The sequence below is a fragment of the Ischnura elegans genome, chromosome 1 (genome assembly GCF_921293095.1).
Source record: "Ischnura elegans chromosome 1, ioIscEleg1.1, whole genome shotgun sequence".
In the NCBI taxonomy this organism is placed as follows: Eukaryota; Metazoa; Arthropoda; class Insecta; order Odonata; family Coenagrionidae; genus Ischnura; species Ischnura elegans.
In genome coordinates, this window is record NC_060246.1 from 15635104 (window position 1) to 15655087 (window position 19984).

The following is a 19984-nucleotide window of genomic DNA, read 5'->3' on the forward strand; positions in this document are numbered from 1 at the left end:
TAGTTGTTGTTTGTTTACTATTTTATTTATGGCATTTAAATTTTTGTAATCGTACTCGTCGTACTTCTCAAAGGTGGCACTGTAATCGTTCACATCAAATTTTGAACATCGAGTTTGCTTCGGCAGAGAAGCTAAGTGGAACGAAAAGTTTGTGAGAGAAGAAATGCTAGTTCGTGCTTTCTCGCATAGCGTGAAAAGTAATTGCGGCGAATTAATTCTTTAAGCTGATACTCTGACATAAGGTGTTATTCATTTGCAACTGTGAAGTGTCATGAAATACACGTGAGGCAAACTGCAATATAGCAGTCAAAGTAACGATACTTATGATTATAGTTCCACATATTACTTCCTTGGCCAATAAATATAGTAATAATGGACTGGGTACATTGCAATATATGCTATTTGCAGCCTGGCGATAGGAAAGGGAAAAAGTTTGAACTCACAAGTTGTGGACACATCTATTGCGTGGAATGTCGGAAAGCTTGTGGGTTATTTTTCTTCTTACTGTCCGTTTGATGTATCTTCTTAACCGAACTATAATTATAATTTTGATTCCATTTATAGGTGTGGTCGATGTTTGCAAAATTTGCTCCAATAATTGTACCACGGTGGAACTGGAGGCTCAGGTAAGGCATTTTAATCTGTCGACTAGCCTAAAACCATTTTCACGGTAGACCACTTTTGTTATCACCCATAAGCAATTTATGATATTTCAATGATAAGAAAATGTATATGTATGTTGTATTGGCGTGAAAAAAATTGTTCTACTACTAGTACAGGAGACAAATCCGCACCTGATAAGGATATACATCTCAAATCAGTCATGGAAATACAAATGCTGTAAAATGAACAAAGGCATAAATTTGGGAATTGTATTATTTATGGTCAGAAGTTTCATTTTATTTCCACCATTGTGAGAACAAAAATGGATGAGTGTGACAAGGGGGAAGTAAAAGCGGTCGAGGGCTGACATGCTGAAGAAAAATTAGAAGTAGGATGCTCTTCATTATCACTATCTATATTGTTATGAGGATGATGGTGTATCTGTATATTAGTCACTTGTTGTTCAATTAGCCACATGTTCAAAAAAGATACAGTCCAGGAACATCCTGTGTCAGAATCGATCTTATCCAGTTGACAATGAGAAGCCTTTTAGAGGTGTAGTCAAACTGTTGTTAACTGATCCCTTACTTCTCATTGACAATTTGTTAACTATGGTTCCTGTAATAGACTGATGGTGCAGTGTTGATATGTTAATTTAGGCTTTTTATAATTTTTTATATGTCAATCTTTGTTTGGTAGTTGCTGGTCCACAGTAAATGCCTGTGTTTGCTTCATCGAGGTTCAGGAGCCACTCTCATATGCCATGAAAATAAATACAGCAAAATTGGCAAGCTATAACTTGTCCTATATTGCCCCATGTTCACTTCTAGCATTTCAGTATTTCAGTAGCACAAAATGCAGGTTTTTCAGTAGCCCAAGTGGCAAGAAGCAACACTTCTAGTCCAAAGATTTTTGGTTCGAATGGCACTTGATGTCCGAATTGATTTAAGAGTAAAATTTAATCTTTTTGCTTTGTCTGGCTGGTGCTTTGAAACCGATTTTGGATTGACAACTCTGCCTCTCCAAGGACATTCATATTTGCCCACGCTGTGCTCTGATTGGCTAAATTCAATCACAAATAGCTCAGAAATGGTGCAACTGAGCAAAAAAGTTCAGAGTAATTTGTTGTTGAGAGTAACTTATTCTATAACGTCCATGGTAGCATATCAGTGAATTTCTGACCACCCTGTATGTTATTTTCTCATTAAATCACTCTTTAATAATTTCAAAACCATCAGAGAGACTTGCAAATTTTTGGCTTTCTTTGTGAAAGAATTGAAATTGGATAAAAAGTGCTGCCTTAAGATGTAAATGAACTAAGTTGAAAATTTTCATTGGTCATTAGCTCTAGCCAAGAACTTAAAAGCTTAGCAAGCTAACTGATATCGGGATAAACTTTTTTGACCCACCCTGATGGTGAATGACGACAACAGTGGTATGAAAAGTTGATGCATTCCAAATGTGGTTTTACTGGAGAATGATGAAAATCAAATGAATCATCAAAGTAATGAGGTAGTCCTCATAAGAGTATGAAAACAGAGGTTGTATAAAAACTCTGACAGGAAGTCAGGGTAACTTAATTGGCCAGTCATTGAGACTTGTTGATATGATGAAGACAATCCTTGATGGACAGAAAGAATGAGACAAGAAGGCCTGGCATGAAACAAGTGATTAACGATGTATTGGGAAAGGAATGCATTTGCATGAAAGTATAAACTTGGTGGAAGAATAAGCCGCAGAATGAATCTCTGCTGGACAAGTGGCTGCAAGAATGTAATACCACCTAAGCCGGTATCCGAGACCCTCTCACCAAGTCAGAATGTCTCACTTCCCCTGGGATTCCTTACATGGAGGGGAGAGCGGTGGCTTCTGCTCAGGGTCAAAACAACACTCTTTTGGGTCGGTGTCGCACAATCAGCTTTCAGAACGTTGCCTGGGGTTTGAACGCTGTTTGCACGCTCACTCAAATACAAGAAAGTACAAAATATCCAAGCAACACGTAGCACTATATAAATAGGGAAAGGATGAAAAAAGGATGTGTGCTTCTCATGAGTCGATGAAAAAACGGGGAAGCGCTGCCATTACAATATATTTTAGCCATAATTTTTTGGCATGGACTGTGGCAGACCTTTTCAACGTACAGCAATGTTTTGTCCTAGACGGTTTTTATTTGATGTTTCACCTGCGCATGTGGTGAGGAAATTGCTATGATATGGAGTTTTCAGATAATATTTCCTGTTATTTGAGTTGTTTCATTTATATGTGGTGGAAGGGCTTTCTTCTGGTAGCTGAGCCAGAAAGGTTTTCTTCTAGTCATATCTACAAGAAGAATGACATTTGCAGAACGGGTTGATTGGTAAAAACATGCCTAAAGAAACATAATTGAGCAATTTGACTATGAAAGTCAACTAAAGCCGTGAGGTCCGATCATGCTACCCTGCACTGCACAATCATATTATGAGGAACAGAAGTCATCACCAAAGTAAAAAGTTTTAAACAGAGACTCATCACAGGAGTGACAGAAATACAAAATAAGGAAAGCAACTGAAGGAGGGACACTGGCCTCATCATTAGCTCTTCATGGCGATCATTAACCCTGAGAACCAACTTCAAACTCACCAACTGATCCCTCCTGCCAACTTCCTCGACTGTCCTTCTGCCGCTTGATGCTAATAGAGCCAGAGTTAAACCCTGCCTTGACAGATTCCCTTGGAAAAACGACCCGCTTTGGTCGGGAAGCATTGGGGCCATCTAAACAGTAATACAGTAACATATTCCAAAAGTAATCAATTAAAAAAAATGTATTTTATGATGCTTATCTTGATTGTTCAAGTATGAAAATTGGCATTCATGCTAATATTATCTGCCGCCACTCAAAACATCTTCATCCTCCTAATCATCAACTTTGCAGTCTTTAACCTGGATTCAATTGTTTATGCGTTCATTGGTGCTAAGGCCTTTCCCCCTTGTGTGTTGTTTTTCCGAGGGTTTGACAATACTTGCCCAACACATCAGCAAAGTGAGAAGTGTATAATGCATGGAATATGAAAATTCTAAATATACACTTATAAAAACTTGATTGGGTTTTATACTGGGTGCATGTCGTTCAACAAAAAATCATAGGATATAGTTTGCACTGCCCTGTGCTCATTTGCTCACAGTGAGCTCATCTGAGTGCCACGCTCACAGTCCTTTTGAATAAGTATCCAATCTACATACTGATGAAGGCAGGTGATTTAGTGTATGGTAACCTTTGAAAAAAAAAAAAAAAACAGAATGAGGAAGGAAGTTGCATTGAAGAAGGAGAACAAGTGTTCCCCAGTAGTAAGGGATACGTTTCTGTTATTATTGCAGTTCCAAAACTTTCTCCTGGCACGAGTAAATTTTATGGCATAGCATGTAATTTAATGTTGTAAAAGTAAAACATGTTTGAAGTCAGCTCATGTATGCTTTGGAGGAGGTGCTTTACTGTTGCCTTTAAACAGAACAAGCTTCAGTTCAGAAAAAACACCTTTTGGGCCTATTGCCTTGCATTGGCCATCAGTACTACGCATAGTATTTTTACATAAAATGGACCATGTAAAAGTGTAATGCAAGTTGGATACACCACCCTCTTTGAGACTTAATTAATGTGATCTTATATATTTTTTTACTCAAGATGAGGCCAGATGTGCAGCAGTTCTTTGATGATCCTACTTCAGCGTTGAAGAAAATTATTAGAATCATTGAATTCCAGGAAGGCCATAGACAGAGGTTGACATCGCATAGGAGGATGACTGTAAGTGCACATTAATCTCTACTATTAATTCTTTGCATTTTTACTGTAATTGCCTTAATTTTATGGCTTGATTGGGAAGGACACTCAGCTAGCATTGGAGATGGACTACATGTTGTGTGTTTGCCATACTTTTGGTTGATCATGTTGTCCTTGCTTCTGGAGCTAATTTATCTGTTACTGAGCCACCTTGAAGTTTTCACAAAGACTGTTTGACATCTATTGATCCTACTAAGTACCTAGATTTCAATTTATTGTGGTTCACTGACGGGGGGATGCAAATTAGACAATATGGCAGCTCAAGTAGTAAATAAGTGGTCAATATATAAATTCCTCATTGAAGTCTCTCGTAAAGAGTTACCCACATTAATTAAGCATGAATCGGTTACTTTTTCAGAAAAGTAGTTACGCATTAACTTTACCTATTTATTTTTAACAAAGATGAACTTTTACTTTTTATTAGTTAATTTCTTTTGCTAACTTCCCAAACTGAGATGCCAAGAGGAACGACTCACAATAATGTCCAGATAAACTCTCATTACAGTTTGCCATATTCTAAAATGTGTGACCAAATGTGTCTTCTGAAAGCAAAATAATTATGTATTAAATATCACAGTTTTTTTTGGTGTGTTTTCCATCAGTATTGTGGAAAATATAATTGTGTGTAGTCAGAGCAGTGGCGGCTGGTGGTAATTTATCTAGGGTGTGCATTAGAGCAAATATAGGATGATTTAATTATATTATGTTAATCCTAATCCATGAGCATCATATTTCGTCGTAATAGAATATATAGCAAGCAAAACATATCACTGGTACACTCTACCCTTAAAATTGCATGAACAGAAATAATATTAGCATGTGTGAAAATAATTATTCTCAACACACCTTTACAAGTGATGGTAGTTGAAATTCATTCTCTTTTCCTTACACCCTATGAGGAAGTAGTGTAGAAAACGGACATACAGATGGCTCTGTAGACGGACTAGGATCCTGGGCGCAGGTAGTGTAGGTGGCGGCTACACCACTACACTACCTGCTAGTCAGTCACCAAAATTATGCGCGTGCGCACTCGCATGGTTTTGAGTCTGCTCCCATCGCCCCTTTGAACAGCACATACCCCCCCGCTTACCTCGTCCCGCCAGAGCACCCTCAAGCGATCGCACAGACCGAAAATGCGCCCGGCATGGTGCCACGGGATCGCACACTTGTAGAGCGGTGAATTCGAAAAGGAGATAGCTGTAGCGTTCGGAGGCTCATGTTTCTTGCATATGCAGACAGTACTTTTATCCTTCGCGTTGCAAAGGAATAGTTTTCTTTTATAATTTATTCATCTTTGGGTGTGCACTTGCTAACATGCGTATACGCACGCACCGCCACTGAGTCAGAGGATGTATAGATCAAGCAGAAAAAGTTTCCTAAAAATATTATGTCCTGCTACTTAACAATTTCCAATGATACACATCAAAATATGAGGTTATCATCAAATTCTAACCAAATGTTTTGGCTCTGGTCAAGTTTTAATCCATTTTATAGTAGCTTAAAAATGTATGCTTTCAGTTTTCAAAATAATTTTGCATGTTAGTTCTGAGAGTTGTTCCTAATTATTTCTGGTCTTCTTTATTTTTGAAAAGATTTCTATTTTTGCTAATAATGATGATATTATATAAAAATAATAATATGATGCTTGAAATTAATATGTATCTGCGTGTTCATTATTCGATTTTCATGAATCTATTTACCTTTACGTATGCTTCTTTTCCAGGGAGCTAAATTTCATGCAGCAAAAATGGAAATCCACAAACTAAGGAAAAAAATTGAAGAGCTTGAAATGTAAGCATTACTCAGGAGAACTTATCCAATTGTTAATTGATAGTGTTGAAGTTTTTGACTTTAGTTTTTTTTAATCTCCTGTGCTTAATCCTTGGCAAAACTACTAATTTTCATTAATGCGATGAAGCACTTTTAGATCCTCTCCTTTGCTAGAAGTTTTAGATTCCTTATCTTCATAGTTTAATTATTATAATTTCCATTTGAAAATTTGATAATATCAGTAAATTCCCCAACTGACAGATATTTTCTTTCTTTCTTTGATAGATATTTTTTTTTCATTTATAATTTTTCATAAACGTGGTTCCAAGGCAACAATTTCAGCTTTTTGTAAAAAATTATTTGTATTATGTACACATATTTATTTATTGCTATGTATGTATGTATTCAATGGCTGCCTTATTTACTTGGTGGAGTTGAGAAATGATTAATCAATCAAAAATTAACGTAGTAATATTAAACTCTACTTGATCAAAGTTTTAAAAAGATATCATTGATGTAGATTAGGGAAAGTCTCTCTTATGCCACTAAAATCGTTCTGTGTTCTGTTAAAGGTTGTGTCAATTTTTTTAGTTAATCTTCCTTAATAAGCTGATTAAGTGTTTGCTGGTGTATTTGTTTCTCATTTCATGTTCTTGGACAGGGAAATAAATTTTTTGAGGCAGCAGACTGCATTCACATCTACCCCTTCTGAAATGTTTCCTCGTCCATCTCCTCCTTCTTCATGGAATCTCACTCCAAGACAACAGTCTCAGTCCAAGGTAATGGACATTTTTCTGCTTTTCATTTCTGCCCTGTGAAGATAACAATCATTATGGAGGTACCCAGTATACATACCTCCAAGTTTTTACATACACGTGTATTTGTTCCTATGGAAATTTTTTTATTCTAAATATATATTTATTGTTCAGCTGGTCATGTGACGTAGCAATAGGGTGGTTTCCTGTTATTTTTTTATTGCCTGAATCGAAAGATTACTCCTGGAGTACGTATTTCACGCTTTTAGATTTTTTAATGACGATATCTATTTTTCGCGATTAAATGAAAAGTGAAAAATTTCAAGTGCGCGAAAACGCGACGGCTAAGTAGGAATGATGGGAAAAAGTCTGTGTGACGCATTTCTGGTTCCCCTTTCTCCTTGTGAGGTGACCTTGGGGCGAAGCTTGAGCCCTGATAGGACGCAGACTGCTAGCAGGTAGCAGAGTACCATGCTAGCTGGTAGCGCTTGGCTTAAATAAGGATTATTAATACCTTATCAAACCAAGAAAACTTTCCGACCTTAGCCAGTTTTAATAGGTGATTATTAAGACATGTTTCCCTGAGCTCTGTGCCCCATGCATGCATTGGTAATCGCAGACGATGTATAACTCCCATCTACTCGTATAGAAATTAGGTCCCTGTGACGTCACGTGGAGTGGAATCGCATTGGTGCCAATCTGGCCTTTTTCAAATGAGGATAAAATTGACCATTGCCATTCGTCTAAACTGAGATTTCTAAAACCAAATAATTTGTATATTATGAATATACTAATGGTGGGTAAGGAATCGCAATCAATACATTTCGTTTCTTTCATGAAGGAAACTACCCTGTTATCTATATAAGATTAGAAGCATTGCTAATATGAGGCAGCTGAGTGATATGCAATCCAAATTGGACGTATTCGATGATACTGGGTTCATAAGAAGGTCATAAAATTAGAAGATAAATTTTGTTTGCGTGGTGACGTCTTGTTTGAGAAGAAATGACAATTAAATCTGTCAGGCAATTAAAGATTCTCTTAAAATTACTCAATACAAATTGCTAAATAGAATATAACTTAATCTACTCTAGAAAATGGCTGAAATGGAAATAGATTTTGTAGACAAATCCATTATAACTACGACTATTTCAGTAGTAACCAACTGTAAGCTCTAAGAATTATGACAACGATGGCTATGATTTGTTTGATGAAGGGCATGGTTTTAAATGTATGTAAATAGACTACGTTTCTTAGGTATATGGCACCTGGGTACCAACTATAATTTCTGACTATATGTAGTCTCACTTCAAATTTTGCCCCTTGAAAGCAAAAGTCACAGTAAATTAAATATTTTTAAAATTCAACTCCTTTCTAAATGTCTCAGTGATCTAAAGGAATAAAGTAAACCTAATAATGCAGTCTTCAAATTCATAAATCTGTAGTTTTTTTATGCTTCTAGCCTTAGAAACTTGGAATTATGCTTTAATGGAGTATTAAAAGGTACACTATGGTCCCTGAGTAGCATTTTTACCCAGGCCAAATGGTCATAGAAAGAAAAAATTTCTCTCATAAACCATATTTCTTGCATGTATATAAATCCTATCGTGTGCACCTCAATCTGTTTTTTTTTAATGTTTATTAATTGTTGTGTCATGGCTTTCCCTTTTCTTTTAAAATTATTTTGCACTAAGGTGACCTAAATTCTTTTGCCACACATGGTGTGACCTGAAGGAGACTGTGCTGCCGATAGACTCTTAAAGAAACTCAACCTCATGTTTTTCTGCTGTCTGGGAATGCTCTCTTAAGAAATTAATGCTTTCAATTTTGATGATTTCCAGATGTCCCCTCTGTCACCGGCAAATTCTGAGGGTTGGGTGACCCCCAACAGACTCACACTGAAGAGGACTCCATCTCCATCTAATCGACCCCTGAGCATTCCACCCCCTGGGCAAGGAGCCATCACATGTCAAGGACTAGTGAAGCAGAGGAAACCTCCACCTTCGGGCATGATTAGTTCCAATTCCTTACAGAAAGCAGGATCTCAGCCTAAGATGCACTCCTCCCAGCATCCTGGCACCAATACACCAACACGAGGGAGCTTCAGGTATGCAACAATTCACATGAGAGAGTTTTACTGGTGTAGGAGGATACCTGTTGTAAGAAATTTTATCTTAGGCATTGGTTTCTGACTCAATAGCATACAGTAGGATCACCAAATCCTCGCAAACTGTGATGATGTGACGAATGATGCGAAATTTACTCGATTATGGAAAAATATATGCTTTGGCTCTTGCAAATGTGGCTCTTGTGCAAAATTTGTTGAATACATGTGATGGATTGAATGTGTGAATGATTACAGGTAATTAAGCAGGTTTGTGAATGCTAACAAGAGTGGAGGGTCATCTATTGGAGAGGGTAACTTCCTTCCACTTCCTTCTTTTGTTTTTGTATCTAGCTCAAATTTTTATGAATCTATGAATGTGACACCGCCTGAATGCTCCAAAGAGATAACACTACCATCCACACCATTCTGTGCATCTTGAGTTTGTGGCCATGTACTACGGTGCATCACTGTTGCGGACCCCACATACTCTAGGCCTTCCCCCAGCCAACTTTTCTTTGTTCCCCAGAATCAAAAGTGCCCTGAAAGAAACCCCGACAAGTGTGAGGAAAATTACCAGGGGTTACAAAATAATTATTTTAATATATCAATTTATTTCGCCTTATTTGTAATAATTATATCCTCATCTTTATCTGTCTTCAGCATGTTTATGATAGTTTTTCACTATCATAGCCATCTTGTATTTTTGTGTCATAGCCATTTCTGGTGCAAACAGCTAGCCAGTAATGATATAATTGTTGTCAGTTCATTTGACCACTCACTCTGCAGTTACAATGGAAGTACATATGCATTTAATGTCCACAGTCTGCTCATGTCTGCACACTCTTTCTCCATCTACTGTTTGTTAATCTGCCTAAGAAAACTTTTATGAATTTACTATTGTAGTACCATTGACTTAGACTATGTCCCCTCCTATTTTCAGTTACTTCATATTTCTGATATCTAATTCTTATTTATCTGCAGGGTTCACAGGAGCTACTCTTCCCAGCCTAGTACACCACTAACACCTATCCATTCTAACCTGAGTCTCCATTGCAGGTCAGTAAATTGTTCCTCATCTCAATAAATATGCAAAACATTTCATGATTTGATGTCCTATAATGGTAATTATTACTTTAGGTACTTATCATTTTATGTAGATTTGCCTTTAGTAAAATATCCAGTCTTAACCGTCATACCCTTAAACATACTATTTCCGACTGAAAATTTTTCTTAAGCTACAATTATGTTACTTCTCCCTTCATTTTGTATGTATTAACTGTCTTCTTTTCCAACCCTTCCCGCAATCTCTTTTTCCCTATTGCGGAGAGGTGTCAACTAGCCTGGGATTCAATGATAGCCACCCACAATATGGGATTATTATCCCAGAAGGACAGATCCAGTGGGGATCACACTCGAGTACACTGGGGATAGTGGGAAGATGAATGTCTGGTCAACAGGAAGGCCGTAGGGGTCAAATTTGACCCCTGAGCATTTTTTAATTGCTCACAATTTCTTATTTTTTTATCTGTTGAAATGAAATTTCGTGACTTTTAATCTGTAATGACAAGATGTTAGCATGGTGAAGTTCATAAAAATCGGTTGAGCGGTTAAGTTTGAATTTTAACATTTGCCTTCGAGGCCCGAGGGGTCAAATTTGACCCCCTTGTTTTCAAGCAGTTTTCAGTTTTTTTTGTTTCTTGCATCATTGCTTTTGAGCTATAAATGTGTTTTTGTTCTGTTGAATGAAATTTTGGAGAATGCTTAAATGAAAAAAAAATCTCTACTCCCTATGCCTTCCACGTCACAAGTGTCCACATTTTACTCCTTTACAACATCAACATGCGCTTGTTCCATCTCCTCTCTGATGTTTACTTGAAATATCAGTCTCTGTAGTATTTCATTGTACACTTGATTTTGATTGGGTTTTTTCATACTTTCAATTTGTACATTCCTTGAATTTGAAGCTTACTCATTCGTTAAGTTGCGTCGTTTGATTTTGAAATCTGATAGCTTTTTTTGCCAAGCAGGCGGAGTGTTGATTGGCAAAATTTGTTGATGTTGAGTTTGAGTAAATTTGAGACTTCACCTCTGTGTGGTGATGATGATTATATTTATTCTCATCATTTGCACTCATGTTTCTACTACCTATCATTCAGTAAGTTTTTAATAAGGTAGCTGAAGATGAGCGCACTAGGAGGGCGGACTTGTAGGCAGCGAACTTTACTACCCTTGCCCGTGTTGTTAGCTATGGCTTGGAAAGGATCGTATTAAGGAGCTTCTCGCTGCCTTACAGGGCATAAGTGAAAATGAATCGTGTTCTGGTCGTGGTTTAGGGGAATGTAGTGATCCAAGTAGCGATGCAGAACCTTTTTGCTGACAAATCATACCATCCCATCCCCCTAATCGGATTCATATGTCCCCGGTAGAAGGTTGGAAGACAGCAGTCCACCCTCTCAGAAGAATACTGTTGAGCAAAGAAGGTTATTTGAAATAATATGACAATGTGAGGTAATGTACCCCAAAAACTTCTGGTTTATAATTATTTATTTTCCTGAAATCATTTTTCAGAAGCTCGAATCGTTCAGAAGGGCAAATTTTTCAGAAAAAATCATTTAACAGAAGCTCGAATGAAACTTGGAGCTAAAAATTGGTCTGTCAAATGCTTTTTTGGGAATTTTCTATCTTATAGGAGTCCTCGGGGACAAATCTCTTCCTCTAAAATCATTGTGCTCAGTAAGGTGGGGTTTGCCCTACTAAAAACTACTGAGCAAGCAAACCTGCTATTCTATTTGGGTTGTCATCTCTGCTATGGCATCCTGAGTTGCATTCCCCATCCTAAATTGTTTGTCACTCAAGTAATCGTTAGCTCTCAGTTAAAGTCATTGATTTATAATAGGTTGGTTTCCTATTATTTTTTATTGCCTAAATCGAAAGATTATTACTCCTGGAGTACGCATTTCACGCTCTTAGATTTTCGAGCGACGATATCTATTAAACGAAAAGTGAAAATTTTCAAGCGCGCGAAAATGCGACAGCTAAGTGGGAATGGTGGGAAAAAGTAGCAGGTAGCTGAGGACCCTGCTAGCTGGTAGAGCTTGGCTTAAACATGGATTATTACTACCTTATGAAACGAAGGAAACTTTCTGACCTTAGACAATTTTAATAAGTGATTATTAAGAGATGTTTCCCTGAGCTCTGTGACTCATGCATGCATTGATAATCTCAGACGATGTAAAACTCCTATCCTCTTGTGTAGAAACTAGGTCCCTGTGACGTCACGTGGAGTGGAATCGCATGGGCGCCAATCTGGCCGTTTTCAAATGAGGTTAAAATTGACCGTTGCCATTCGTCTAAACTGGGATTTCTAAAACCAAATAATTTGTATATTATGAATATACTAATGGTGGGTAAGGAATAGCAATCAATACATTTCGTTTTCTTTGATGAAGGTAACTACCCTATTATTGGGACAGTGTTTACTGAATGTGAGATTGATGTCATGATCTTACATTACCAGCACCAACCCTCTTTTGGACTGGGGTTGAAACCTGTTTCTACGAAATCCTCCAACTCTTTACCTTTTTACCCATTAGATCTCAAGGACAAGTAAAAAAGAAACTGGCCTTATTTAGTCCTGATTTTGGTTACTTATACATCATGTAATAGAAAATAGAAAATGCCTTATGTACTTAACATGTTATTCCTGCCACATAAACAGTCGTATAAAATACAGTTACAAGCTGTTAAGAGTTGCATTTGCTGATGTTTGGTTCATAGTTAGGACTCTATCCAGTTATCCAAAGTTCAGTAATGGCCAATTGTGCTGCAGCCTGTGGTGTAGCCAGGGGAAGGTTATGGGGGATCCAAACTCTCCCCCGAAATATAAAAACATGATTACCTTCCTTCATAAAAGATATAATATTGAAAAATGATGAATTTACGAAATATTCTTCAACAAATGAATTTTTTTTATTATGAAAAGTGTTAAAATTAGTTTTTGAAAATTAAATGTAAGATTTTTTTGTGAATATTCATTTAATCCTCATGCTCAAGTTGATATTTGATGTGGTGATAGTTTTGCTTGACTCACCTGCCTAATATATCTCTCCATGCGAAAGTGCTCTAGACATGATCATGAGTGAAATACCAAGCATATTGACTGAGAAGGATGTCAGCGATAGTGAATTTAGGAAATTGAATTTGTAACTTTATTGGAATGTTGTAACGGTTGTTCACGCGAGATTTGAAGAAGTATGTGATCAAACGCAATGCATTTTTGACACTATTTAACTGTATTAAATAAGAAGTATTTGTCCCATAAAAAATTATAAATGGAAGTGGAATGAGGAGTTGAGTGGGAAAGAGCTTAAAAGTCCTCAATTTGAGAATAGTGCACTGGCATTATGCAAAAGTTTCAAGTTACCTGAGAATAAATGATTTTTTTTGAAGAGTCTCTCCCATTCCCCTTCTCACCAGCAGAACTATTTTTATGCAGCCACCTTCCTGCTCCACAGTTTTTGAATCAGGCTGCTAGCATGTCATTGATTATGTTCTTTAGTGGTGAGCAATAACTTCGCAGAGTAAGTGTCTTACTGTGATAGAATTTATAAGTCCAAGAGCAGAGAATTTCGGAATTATATCATTTTTTAAGCACGGTATGTGGCACAAGTGCTATTTATCCTCAGAACGAGAGTTCATCCTTTGAAGTGTATCGGCAGCATGGTCATCTTTCATCCAATAACAAAATTTTCATGGTAGACATAAAAAAATCACCTATCCTAGCATCCGCCGCAATCATAGGCGGATCTTGGGGGGGCATGGGGGCATGTGCCCCCTCCAGAACCTTAAAAAATGTGCAATATTTTTAATACGGTCCCATTATCATTCGTTTTTTTTTGTATTATGAGATAAAAGTATTGAGAAATAACTTGAAAGTGTAAAGAACTGAAGTGTGGTAAACATAATAAAAGTATTATTGAAAAATGGAAAACCAAGGATTTAAGAAGAAAAAAATATCGTCAGTTCATCCTGGAGTATAGACTACACCCAATTCCTATTTGTATCAACGGCTGCATTAACCTTCAATTATAGTGTGCGTATTAGGATAGTGAAAATAAGCTTCTTGTGGGCGAGGAAACTCAAGTTCTATCAACCGTAACTGGAGCTTATTTTCTGCTCAATGCTCTATACTTATTCACTGGTCAATGAGCCTTTTTACTCTATTGTTGGTAGTGCACTGGAGAATCATTAAGCAACTCGTCAGTGAGACTCAGCTGTAGTTTCGGCTGAACGCTACCATTGGAAAGTCCCAAACTCTATGACCCTTTTCCCTTCCTCCCCTACCTTCCTGAGTCAAGGGAGCAATTGAATAGCTGAATCCATCAATAATATGTAGTATGTATTGCTTGACTTGAAGCAATTAGTTTCTTATTTTTTGTGAAAGTTTTACCTCCAAGTCATTCCACGTGCATTTTGCACACCACCCAACCCAAGCCTATCTAATTTATTTCAAGTTTGGCATTTTAAGTGATCCGTGTTAGTTATGAAAAAATACACTCTGCAAAATGTTCTTATTTATAATTACAATTATCTTATGGCCTAGCATGATAAGATGGTCAAGTCACTCCCAAAGGAGATTGTAAGCAGACCTCTATCACCATGATAAGCATGTAAGATTTATAGATATATACCAATTATTAGCAGTATACGTGAATACCTGACCTGTTGAGGGCCAATTGAAAGTCAAACAGATATTTGTAAGTGTTTCCATGGCAAGTTAATATTGAAATAATTTTAAAACAGACACGTAGACCCTCAAATGGCACATCCAATTATGCATGCATTCATAAATTTTATACATACAATGAGATCGTTCATGTGGATCCCAAAGTCTGAATTTAATAAAAGATTGGATAAATGAATGGGAGAAAAGTTATGGCGCAAAAAAAGTCTTCCTCATTCAGCCATTTTCTCCCAACTTTAAAATAAAAAAATGCAAAATTTGCCACCCACTTTTCTTGAGTTACAGGCATCATTTAAGTTCAGTGTTATTAAGTCGTTTAAAGAGACCTGATTCTTGACAGAAAGAATTGTGCATTAGAGTGTTTATGAAACAAATTAAGTGAGATGCGTGCACAAGGCGGAGAAGTAGCGGAGAAGTGGTGAGCTATTCGGCCTTCCAGCCGTGTGGTCTCCCTCCATTCTGCCGACGTTTTGGAACACGAGTCAGGTTCCATCCTCAGGGCTAAGGATGAGATGGAACAATTATTATTTTTTTTTATTAGCCCTGAGGATGGAACCCAACTCGTGTTCTGAAACGTCGGCTGAATGGAGGGAGAGCATCCGGCTGGAAGCCCGAAATAGCCTTTTTCGATTATATTCACCGTGAAAGCATCAGATTTTACTAAGTGGTGAGCTGTTCGGGAACTAAATATTTTTTGCTGTGATATTTTTTCCTAATTTACTAAAGATGGTGAGAAATAATTGTTAGCCAGACCTTACATAATTTAATCTGCCCTCATCTTGAAATTTATTTTTAATTTTACAATGAAGAATAACGATTTAGTTATCTACAGTCAAACAGTATTTACAAATTTTTATGCTTGCAGGGATTCCCAAAATGTAACTCCATCTCCACGGATATCATCATATAATATTGCAAGAGGTTCTACCCCAATTCCATCTAGCAGCCTTCTATCTAATCTTAAGTTAACTTCTCCTGTGTAATCCTCAAGAGTTGCTTTGAGTGATTGATTTGTTATGATGATGATGTGGATGAAAAGTTCTCCAGAAGAAGCATTCAATAATTTTTATTGTTTTAAAATATTTTATGTATGGTAAAGTGATCAATTGCTCTGGTCAAGTACAAAAAACTCAATCTCTTGGGTTTGTATTTAAGATGATGGAATTATCAATTTTTAATGATTAACTAATAAATGTTTTCATTAACGAATATAATGCATGGAAATTTTTCTGATGGAGACTGGATTCTTATTTAAATTCATATAATGGTTGGAAAAAGTAGAATGACCTAAATATGGCCCCTGAGTTACTCTAAAAGGCAAGTGAATAAATTCCTTAGGCTCTTCCATTTTGATTCACCTTTTTTTTAGGTTGTCTTGTCATAACATACTACATCACTAAAATATCCTTTCGAGGAAGTTTTGGCCTGTAAATACAGAAGCTAAATTTTAGTGGATTGTGGTTTTTGCCTGACTTTTACGTTTATTCCAGTTAATTCTTTACTGTGTTAGCTTCTGCAAAAATAAAATAGTGCCAAGAAGATGCAATAACAATCACATCAACTTTTTATGATATCTTTGATATCATTATTTAGCAACTGTTAAAAATAATGAGATTACATATATACATTCTAAATTGTGGGGTTCAGTGTGCTGTGCCATGTCGGATACGATTCTAGATCTGATAGGTGTACAGAACTCTAATATACATTTTTGTAGATTTGCAAACAATGTATGAAAACACCTATGTAGTTGTAAATCAATAGGTATCCCCCTCAAGAAAATACCAAACTGTTACATTTGAAGTTTTGCTGTACATATATCACACAATTACTTATACTGCTTATTTTTTACAGAGTGCGACCCGGGTTTCAATGAATTATCATCATCTTGAGGCGCAAATTATGATTTGTTTATCATATTATTGTTACCTAGTTACTTGATGAATTTTAAAACGGATGCCAGAAAGGGGAAAAGGATGGGTAGACATATTCATTTATAAGAATACTGTCCTGACTGTCAATAATTTTTTTTATTATTTCTAACTGCTCCCTAGAGTCCAATTCACGGCGGTCATTGCAAAATTTTAAAATATTCATTTTAAAATCGCTCCTATGGCAGTTGCATATTAAGTGTTTAGCAAAATTACTTTTTTCATCTTTGTTATATTTGTAAGCATGTAAATGTTCTTTCTTCCTGATTTCAAAACTTCTTCCTGTTTGTCCCATGCATACACCATTGCAATCGCTGCATTTCAATAAATGTACTCCACATCTAACCAATTGGTCTATCTAATCCTTACATTTAACAATCAGTCTCCTTAGAGTGGCCGCGCTCTGTAAAAAATAAAATGGTATAAGTAATTGTGTGATATCCTGGAAAACTTATAATGGAATACCACAAACTAAATCAAGAGTTCGTGAATTTTGTTATATTAGACTTTCGAGTTCACCAAAGAAGGGGTTTACAACTGCGTTTGAACTCCATTATTTAAAGCGCCACTGTCAAGCAGAGTTTAATGGTCTTTTTCTACTAATGTATCAAACAGGAAGTCAGTCGTTTTTGACTTTTCAGAGAATTTTCAAGAGTTCAACACTTTCAAACGTGTGATGGTAAAGTGTATCCGAGTATCTACAGTTCCTTTCATGTATTGTATTTTGATCTCCATCTTTAGACAATAAATTCAATAGAAAAATGGCAAGGATTTTTATGTAAAATTGATTATCAGTAACATATTACATTTACAATGTTGATTTTGGCCCAGAGTCAGGTCAACATTGGCTCTTGGCGGTTATAAGTTGGCCCGATGTCGGCCGCCAACATCGGACCAAGGTTGGAATGATAATGTGTGCCGGTGGAAAACCGACGTCGGCAGCAAACGTCGGCCCAACATCGGCACAATTTTGGCTCTTGAAAGGGCTGGCGACGAACGCTGTTGTACCAGGGAGTATGTGCGTGCGACCAGCACTTCAACCTTTTCAAAGGTCACGATATTTCAAAGGTCACTTCGATTGATTAACAATATTTTTCGTTGTCGAGACATTAACTATGACGACTTTTTCATAATGATCCCGGAAGTCGCGGGTTCGTTCCCCGACCGCCCCCTTCTTCTTCCGCGTGCTGCCTGCTCGCAAATTGGTTTTGAAAACTTTTGGGCCCGGGATCGGGGTCTCTCCCTTCGAGGGGGATAATTGGGGGATGGGAAGCCGTGCAGTGCACCTCCCGTAAGGCTTCCGCCTCCCGAAACGGTGTCGACGCCTCCTATCCCCCCCTCTCCCACAATGAGCCCAATGGCCGCCTGACGAGCCGAGAGCGAGTTGTTATTGGCGCAGAAATGCGATTGCACCGAGGGACAAGCATGAGGCAAACTCGGAGGAAATAAATACATGTGTGCTTGAGCGGCGCGCATTGTCGGCTTCTGCGCATAAGGCCAAGACTGAAATGGCAAAAACTCCCAGGTCTTTTGATGGATCTGACGGGCCTGATTGGCCGACTATGACGAGAGTGTTTGTTTGTTCGTGTTGTTATTTCGGTAATAAATTATTTCAAATGAATTTTGAACTCGCGGGAAAGGAAAAATGTCAGTTTTCATAAAATCTATTTATATTAGTACTAGTATTCCATTGATTTTTTCCATTTCCTTTAATTATACGGGATTTGGACTTCAATGTTGACCTTAGCCTTCATATGCGCTCTTGCACACATGATGAGGCAAACGATCGTGTTTCTCGTTCTTCGCTCACTCTTGAATCGAATCGGTCGTCGCGAATCTTGAGCGCTGAATTCAATGCAGTGGAGAAACAGTCGTTGCACACCGTGCTTGGGGACAGGTAAAGGCAGTCCAGGACTTTCCGACATGGTCGTTTTACTTTTGGAAAATGTTACATATTTTGTTGGAAAAATGAAATGTATTGGAAGAATGGTATAAAGCAGTGTACCATCCAAATTACATCTATGCTATGTGTACGAACAGATAATAATTTTTAAAGCTGCATGATTTCCCTTGTATATATTTAAATGGATCGCAATGCTCTAGTTCCTCCACAAGATGACCAGATACGCAATCTCTTGTCTTTACTCCGGTAGAGGTTAAGGTTGCGGCTGAGATGAGAATGCTTAGTTGGATGATGAGAAAAACAAGACGAGACAAAATTAGGAAGATATGACTGAAAGGGATGCACAGGATCGAGTGAATTGGAGGCGACTAGTTTGGAACAGCGACCCTTAACGGTAATTAAGTCGCAGAGAAAGAAGAAGACTCCGGTAGGGGGTATCGTAATTCCATTGTATTAAGAGCTGTTTCCCGTGAAACAAGAGAGCATCGCGATGAAATTTCTCGCCCTCACAGAACAAACAGAGGCATTCGTCGAACCTGTTGTTCGTGATTGTCTTGATGATTCATCGGCCTCCTGATTGGATTAAATGAGGTTGTGGTTGAGTGGTCCCGTGTAACACTCGACCGCAAATGTAATAGTGAGCGGAACAATAGACTATGCCTACGGTCAGTTTTAACCCTTCATCAGATCCTTACCTTTCAGCAAATCCTTCTGATATTGAGTGTATGAGTATTTTTTTATGTATTGTAACTTTGTACAGGGTTTCTATGCCCCGTTAATAAAGCATATTATTATTATTATTATTATTATTATTTTTCACGTTGCTTAAATTTACTCGCTAATACTCTCTTCTCGACAACTTGTGTAGTTGAAACATCAAAAAGAGCGTCTCTCGGCTCACTATTATTTAAAATGGCGTAACTCGATCTAGGATGGTCATTTGTTGAGGAAAGTACAAAATTCTCGTGGAATTGACCAGTCGCAAGAAGTATAGTTTTATCTATCGAAAAGCATAAAATCTCTGAGTCCTATGATGTCGATTTATTGTTTGGTGTGCGGATTGTGCTGTGATAGTAGTAATTCACCAATCTCAGCACAGTCAATTGGTTTGGTTGATAATGAGTCAAGTTTCACCAGGTTAAGTTGTTATGAAAGGGGCTTAAGTGCTCCAATGCGAAGGATGGTTTGGATAGGTGAGGTAGAGATCGGCCCAAAAAGCCACTTGCGAGTGAATAATAAAAATTCAGGTTTTGAGGGCCAGCTGCATGATATCCCTAGGCCACCTCTAGGATTTTTTGTCGGGGGCATCCAAAACTTTCCCCTCAGGATTTGAACCCGGGCCCCTCTGGTCACCAGCC

At 37.5% G+C, this 19984-nt stretch overlaps 1 protein-coding gene across 2 annotated transcripts; it reads left to right on the plus strand.

Annotated features, from left to right (window-relative positions):
• The first annotated feature begins 30 nt into the window (after positions 1-30).
• Positions 31-15999, plus strand: LOC124156165 (zip homologous protein 2-like). Of its 2 annotated transcripts, XM_046530537.1 has the most exons (9): positions 31-282; positions 409-484; positions 565-626; positions 4262-4381; positions 6141-6208; positions 6849-6966; positions 8784-9049; positions 10031-10105; positions 15658-15999. In XM_046530537.1, the coding sequence occupies exons 4-9, from the start codon at positions 4262-4264 to the stop codon at positions 15773-15775; spliced, it is 765 nt and encodes a 254-aa protein (XP_046386493.1). In that variant the 5' UTR covers positions 31-282; positions 409-484; positions 565-626; the 3' UTR covers positions 15776-15999. The 2 variants fall into 2 exon arrangements, with proteins under 2 accessions (XP_046386493.1, XP_046386483.1); XM_046530527.1 differs by having other exon boundaries at positions 31-484.
• Positions 16000-19984: the final 3985 nt, after the last annotated feature.